The following is a 7,337-nucleotide window of genomic DNA, read 5'->3' on the forward strand; positions in this document are numbered from 1 at the left end:
CAAACTCTTATAAATGGTGTTTTGTTCTCCTCCACCCGTTATAAAAGGAAAAAAAACCACTAAGGCAGAGAGGGGAAGGCAAGGATTAGCCAACAAATAAGTTCTCACTTTCTCTACTATTTCCACCTTCACCACAAATGTAACTATCATTGTGACTACAACTTAAAAAGTATCTATCAATTCATATTTGAGACCAAAGATAACCAAAGATAACTGTAAATGCATCTATTAATGTGATTATTCCAACTATATTTAATATCATACATGTAACGATCATAGTCGGAATCATCACTCTTAGATACATTACTTTTACAAGTAGAGTTCCGAAAACTAAAACTTTCTAGTTTAGGGCATCACAAACATAGAGAGAATTAGGAAGCATGTGTTGTTATAGATTCAAACCAGTGTTAGATCACAAACAGATACTTCATAAAGATGTAAGATTGAGTAGCAGTTCAAACGAGGCATATTTTAGAGAGAGCGTCGCGTTGGAGCGTGGTAGGTTTATGCAGCAGAAGATATCGACTGTGTCTTCTGACGGGGTGGGATTCGGAGCCATAGCTTCAAGCTATCATATGCAGCAAACCCAATGGCTACAGAAGGAACAATCTGCATAATTGACAAAATGGAAGAGAACTTAGCATGAACAACACACTTCAACCGTTTCAATCTCAACTGTTACCTTAATATAATTAATGCTGAGTCCTGCAAACAACTGCCTCCATCCTTGGTTACGAACAATCATCCTAAGCCTTTCTCTTGAGTTCCCATATCTGACTTCACCATTTAGTGAAGATGGCATATCTCCAACCTGCACATAACAAATCAATACGTTACAACCCCATTGAATATAACCAACGAAGAAGGAACCATTCGTTCGTAGTTAGAACTAACATTATAACCGTGGATGTGGGAATTGGAGAACTCTAGGGAAGGGTAGAGATTTTTATGCAAAAATCCTTCACAATACGTGCTTGTCAAACTAATTTTGCCCTTTATTGTTCCTCTTCTTGTAATAGAGGATGCAATTCAAACCAAAAGAATCACTTCCAACAATCTGTCTGATTCGGCTTGGAAAGTAGTCTTTCATAAGCAATAGCGTAGGTTTTCACCCCACTTTTTGGGCAGGTTCGCGAGTCAATATTTTTGCCCGCACCAACCGGCAGCAGCTGGGTTTCCCCAAAATCAAAAGCAAAATGGTCTGCCTCCCGGATCTTGTCGAGCAATTCAACTTAGCAAGAAATCTGGTGTCACCAAATAAGGACCGGTCCAAGTTTTGGACTATTATTTGTTGGTCGGTTTGATTTTCAATGGTATAAAATTGAGAACTAATCGATTGCAGTATGGATAGACTGGCAGTTCCTTTGTTTTAGTTGGTTCTGTCGGTTTGGATTGGTTCAGTTCGGTTTTCAAGGAATTTGGTTTCAGCAACAATGAGATTAAAACCCAAACAAAAGTGTTAGAAAATGATGAAGAACAATACCTGCATTTGTCTTCTAACAACATCCAGTGGATAAGTAACCGTCTGCCCCAACAATCCAGCCAGAGCTCCACAGGAAAGCCGCATTACAATAGATTTCTGATGCTCCTCGGGAACGTGACTTTTAAGTTCTTCATAAACGTAGAACTTTAAGCCAGCATATGGAAGGATTCCAGTCAGTGTTGGACCTATTCAAACATGAAAAACATGTTTGATCAGTGTCCATATAAAATAAACAAGTTAACTTAGTTCAGGATACAAAAAATCATGTAAAGATCAACTAAAAACAATGACGAAAAGAGAAGACAATCAAGACACACCTACACCACGATATAGTGCACGTACTCCACCACCGCTATAAACACGCATTAGAACATCCCTGATGCCATTGTACATAGGTTGAGTATGATAACTTCTAAAACCACCGCTCTTCACCATTCTTGTGTCACTAATCTGTATCCCAAGGTAACAAAACGGTTAGATGAACTTCCAAGCGCTTAAAACAGAATGAAACAGTTGAACAAGAAATCATTCATATCTTGAATATGTACGGTAAAAAATGGGACAAGAGGAAGAATATCAGTCTGTAAAATGATCGCAGATTAAAAAATGTACTTTTGAAGTTAATGTACATAATGAAATAGCTTTATAATATATACCTGGTAAGCTAGTTTTGTCCGTGCCAAGTCTAAGGGATACGTGCACAAAACAGCTGTTCCCCCAGCTACTGAACCAGCTAGAAGATCGATATGAGCCCCAGTTCCTAAGCCAGGATAGTTATTCAATATCCAACACCGATATTGCTCATACATCATGAAATGAAGAGCTGCATAAGGAATAATCCGAACAACACTAGCGCCATTTCCCCTAAAGCATAAAAAGTACAAAACTTATGTTCCAAGGACAGTAGTTTAGACAAAGAAAAGTTCTCACTATACAAAATTCTAAACTTACTTATAAAATCCACGCACACCTTCATGGTTCAGCACCTTCTTCAAAGATTGAAAGACTCCAAGAGATTGGAATCCTTCGGTTCTCGTCTGTCAATGTTCATAATACAGAATTCAGATTAAATGTTCAGTGAATATAGAACAATTGTATTGATATTGATGTTGTAGTTTAAATGTTTCCATCATAAGCCACCTACTTCTCTTATTCTCCCAAATGAATAAGCTCATTGACTTAAAAAAAAAGTGATTGTACTTCTTGCACCAACAGATACGAGACAGCTCCAAGGACGGTCTAGTGGTAAGGGCTTAGTACATTGGGAGATACTGTAACGAAACCTTGAGAGGAAGCCCAAAAGGGAAATTCCAAAGAAGACAATATCTACTAGCGGTGGAAACATTACAGGTACACTCCAAGTCCATGGTTTAAGACTCAAATTGAAAACTCAATATCTAAAGATCCTTAATGTCTGAATCGGCCTGGCCTTGAGAATGACAAAACCCTCTTGGGATTGGAAGGCGACCGCGAGCATAATGAAACAGTGGTTCCTCATTCTCTAAACCAATCCCAATTGCTATCAACATTTAATCCTACAGTCTTGTAAGGATTTCATGCATATGGGTAAACAAAATTAACAATAACAAAGTTAAATAAAGTTAGTCTCTAAAGAAACCACCTAGAAAGTCACCTGCAAGAGTATCTTAATTCGTTCCAAGGGTGCAACAGCAGTCTTAGCAAAGCCACCAGCAGCACCACCAGCTATCAGCTCTTTAACATAAACAGGTAGACCATCAATGAACGAGACTTCTCTTTTCACAGACGAACCATCTACAAACCCAGCAACATTTGCTGACAAAGTAGACCCTTGAGACGAATTCATCTTGGATAATCGAAAAACCTTACCAACTGCTCAAACCAAAACAACTTTAAAACCAATCTCACACGAAATCGATATTATCCACTCTGCAGCTTGAAGAATTCTTTATCCCATCTATCTCTCTGAACACAATGTGAGAAGATCTTCCTCTTAACAGACAGACAAGGCGGCCTGAGAATACCCAGAAAGGATTTGGGCAAATTCACAAGCCGATCTTCTTCTTGAATGACGACAAGATACATCCACAGGAACAATTAAGCTTAGCCTGCAGACGAAATATATTCCAAACCCTTCAATTATAACAAAGCCCCCATCAATCTATCAAAGTGATACCGATCCCCCATCAGTATTTGATCACCGTAATATTAAATAACAACTCAAACACAACAAATCCCATCAAAACAAGTATCCGCTTCAACCTCCAATTCAGATTTCGATGAAATCAAAACCCCAATTCCAAGAGAGAGTTCGAAATCGAAAACTACAAAATACCTAATCCCCAAAGAACCTATCTAAACAAGGAAATTCATCGAAAATAGAGAATCAAACAAAAGATAAAGAAAAGAAAAAAACGTACTCGTGATTTAACGGAGTGGAGACGGGAGAGAGGCAGTAGAAATCGCAGTTTGTTGTCGAAAGCTTAGTGAAAAAGACATAAAACGAAACCGTTCTCGACAACCGCGATGGAAAGGGAATCTTTCCTCGCGGAACCGCCGGATCCCCCGTCTACTCCGTCGTGGGCCTCCCTCTCCTCTCCTCTCCGCTCCTCTGAAATCTGGATTGGTTTGTTCTTTCAAGGCGCTTCTAATGGGATTTTAAAATTGTGATTTTTTCTCTTGTCTTTCATCTTCCATTTCGGAAACGTGATGCGTTGGAGAATCAGGTACAATCAACCTTTCGGTCGATTCACCAATAAGAATTCTCCACGTGGCTTCCAGTCCACCGTTGACCGAATCAAACGGAGCTGATTATGGTTCATGTATGTGGCCGGCTTTATAGAATAAATATTGTTTTATTAAATCCTTTTTAAAATTAAAAAAAAAAGTATTTTTTAAATAATAGGATTCTTGGATTTATTTATTTATTTATTTATTTTATTTTATTTATTTAAAATAGTGTTTATTAAAATTCCATTTGAAATTATTTAGATCAAGTAGGGTAATTATTTCAATAACTTTCACATTTTCGTATTTAATTATAATTTATTAAAGATAATTATTTAAATGGCATCTGATTTTGTATAATCAAAATTGTTTGATAAAGTTTTAAGAAAAAATAATTATTAGATAAAATTGAATAAATTAAATTTTTAGGAGATTTCATTTATTAATGTAATAATAGATAAATATAATTTTTTTAAATAATTAAAAAAAAAACAACCAGACAATCCAATTTAGATTGGGTTGAATTGTGAATTCTATTTTGGTTGTTCAAGTCACAAACCCAACCAACTCGAAATTTTGGATTAAGTCGAGTGAATCCCGAAAACCCACTAACACCATCTAAAATTCTTTATAATAACGACTCTATTTTCTACTTAAATAAAACTGCTACCACATACATAATGTACATTTTTATACGAAAACATTCATTTTAAATAGTTCATAAATAATGTCATAGACTTACACGTTAAAAATAAGATCCTTTAAGTCGATCCAAAAACATTTAAGAAACGAAAATAAACAATATGTTCAAAAGGTAGAAAACAACACATTGCCCTAATCTAACCTAAAACTAATAAATAAGATGAAATACAACTACTCTAAAGTCGGTTCCATGGTTCTTCACACGTCACATCTGTCATATTTACAGCAATGTCTTGCCTTTCCCTGAAATATAAGAGTAACATATAACTCGAGTATTTTAAGAAATAATCCATAAGTAACACATGCACAAATAGTGAGACCCATAATTTAAAACATCATTTCATTCCAGCCCCGGCTTGATTATGCATTTCATCAAATATGATGGAGAAGAAAGAATGAGTATAGTATGGCTCACACTCCCATCAATGGCTTCTTCCTTTTTGTGCCTCTATTTTGCTCCTAGGTCAGGCAGAGCTTCAGCATCAATGGCGGAACTTTGTCGAGAAATCGATATCGACATCGAGCTCGGAGATCTCGGATGATAAGCCGAAATCCTCTTCCCTTTTCCTTCATAAATAACCCCATCTTCTTCATCTGAAACTCTGCATTTCTCCCCTAATATTATCGTCTTCTTCCAAATCAATTCTTCCTCTTTCATCTTCTCTTTTCTCCTCTCTCCTCCTTCCTCCAAATCCTTCCTCGCCACCGAATGGCTCCTCGGAACTTCCATGTTCATGCCCGTCATATGCTTCAGCCTTCTCTCCGATGCCGATTTTGCAATTTGGCTCGGCGGGCTCGGACTCGCCACCTGCTGCATTTTTGGTGGCAGGGGAAGCTCTTTCATAAACTCCTCTGTTTCGCCGCCGTCGTCTCCTGAATCTCCAGCTGCTGGGGTTGCCCCCGCTGTTGATGAGGTTGTCGTTCGGGAACCGTTTATGTCCTGTTTCTTGTCGGCGGTTTTAGATGAAGCTTCGGAAGGCGACGGGCTTCGTCGGGATCGGACGCCGCATAACGCCGTGATCATGGCGATGGCTGTTACCATTCCAGCCGCCATAAGGGTTAGGGAAATTGCGGGATGAATTAACAGATTCTCATCTGTTGGAAAGCTTCCGACCATGACTAAAACATTTAAGAAACAGAGGAAAGACAAACCCAACATGTTCATGTTATCCGTTCATTTCCCACAAAAGCTCTGTTGTTTAATACTCTGTTTCTCTGTTTTTTGTGACACCCAAGTGGCAAAAACTGATGTTTTTCTGCACGGAATGGGATAATGTACGAGGAGGAGGAAGAAGAAAAAGAAGAGAAACAGAATGCTTGAATGCCGGAAAAAATGGCAGAAAAACAGAGGTGTATGAGCTTGAGCTTTACTGTAATGGAGGCTCTGTTCCATTTGTAGTAAATTTAATTTCTTTTGAAAGTTCTTTCTGGTTTGCTAAAAATAACTCAAATTTGATGACAGCCCATTTTTCCAAATGGGTGTTTTTAAATTTCATCTCTTTTCTACTCAGCCAATCTCATCCAACGGTCATAAATGTTGGCTTCGTGGACAGGATCGTTAGAGTGGATTACTCGAACAGCTCGTAGATAACATGATGTTGTAGTTCTGTCGACAAAGTGGTTACATTTTAGGAGTTATTTCAATTAGACGGAATGTAATTTACGGATTCGAAGTTATAACGAACAAATGAATGGTAGAAATTTTAGGTTATTTTTGTGTAATTGATGTTGGATGGAACTCATAACTCAAATTTATTATTAATTCTAAAATATACATTTTACTTACTAAATTTTATTTAATTTCATAATAATTATTTTTTATTATTTATTCTCCATCCCTTTGTAATTTTTCTAAATATATATTAAAATTGAATCAAATATTTAAAAATAAACAAATAGATATTTTCGATTGTTAAAAAATAAATTTTTGAATAAATAACTTGAATCATTCGAACTAATCCAAAGTCTTATGGTTGGATTGGATTAGGTTCATTATTTAATAAGGTTCGTTATTTAATAAGGTTTGTTCGTTATTTAACTCACGAACACTATTGGTGAATCAACCAAACCAAACTTGATGAGACAATAGAAATTGTCGCAATTTTTATTTGGCTCGGGTCAATCCGAGAGTTTTGTCTAATGAACTCGAAATCAAACTCAGACCAACTCGAAAAGTTAATCCAATCCAACCCAACCCAACAAATTGGGATGGTCCATGTTGTCGGATTGAATGTACACCCCTAATATGAATCGTAACCTCACTTTCATAAAATTATGAATTTTTAGATAAATTAATTCCTAAAATATGTGACTTTTAACTTTTAATTTTACAGATTTAATTCATAATCTCATCTCTTAATTATTATCTAAATACAAATTTAAGCTAATATAGTCAAAAAAAAAAAAAAAAAAAAAAAAAAAAAAAAAAAAAAAAAAAAAAAAAAAA

At 36.4% G+C, this 7,337-nt stretch overlaps 2 protein-coding genes across 4 annotated transcripts; both read right to left on the reverse strand.

The window, feature by feature from the left end:
* Positions 1 to 210: 210 nt before the first annotated feature.
* Positions 211 to 4,121, reverse strand: LOC111495913 (mitochondrial carrier protein CoAc1-like). 3 transcript variants are annotated; one of them, XM_023146073.1, is made up of 8 exons: positions 3,883 to 4,121; positions 3,117 to 3,570; positions 2,435 to 2,520; positions 2,140 to 2,347; positions 1,801 to 1,933; positions 1,484 to 1,668; positions 683 to 811; positions 211 to 609 (listed from the first exon to the last, which is right to left on the reverse strand). In XM_023146073.1, the coding sequence occupies exons 2-8, from the start codon at positions 3,306 to 3,308 to the stop codon at positions 505 to 507; spliced, it is 1,038 nt and encodes a 345-aa protein (XP_023001841.1). In that variant the 5' UTR covers positions 3,309 to 3,570; positions 3,883 to 4,121; the 3' UTR covers positions 211 to 504. The 3 variants fall into 3 exon arrangements, with proteins under 3 accessions (XP_023001841.1, XP_023001840.1, XP_023001842.1); XM_023146072.1 differs by having other exon boundaries at positions 3,117 to 3,623; XM_023146074.1 differs by lacking the exon at positions 3,117 to 3,570 and having other exon boundaries at positions 3,883 to 4,120.
* Positions 4,122 to 5,027: 906 nt separating this feature from the next.
* Positions 5,028 to 6,269, reverse strand: LOC111496482. Its single transcript, XM_023146930.1, has 2 exons — positions 5,307 to 6,269; positions 5,028 to 5,134 (listed from the first exon to the last, which is right to left on the reverse strand). The coding sequence occupies exon 1, from the start codon at positions 6,054 to 6,056 to the stop codon at positions 5,340 to 5,342; it is 717 nt and encodes a 238-aa protein (XP_023002698.1). The 5' UTR covers positions 6,057 to 6,269; the 3' UTR covers positions 5,028 to 5,134; positions 5,307 to 5,339.
* Positions 6,270 to 7,337: the final 1,068 nt, after the last annotated feature.

The sequence above is a fragment of the Cucurbita maxima genome, unplaced genomic scaffold (genome assembly GCF_002738345.1).
Source record: "Cucurbita maxima cultivar Rimu unplaced genomic scaffold, Cmax_1.0 Cma_Scf00022, whole genome shotgun sequence".
In the NCBI taxonomy this organism is placed as follows: Eukaryota; Viridiplantae; Streptophyta; class Magnoliopsida; order Cucurbitales; family Cucurbitaceae; genus Cucurbita; species Cucurbita maxima.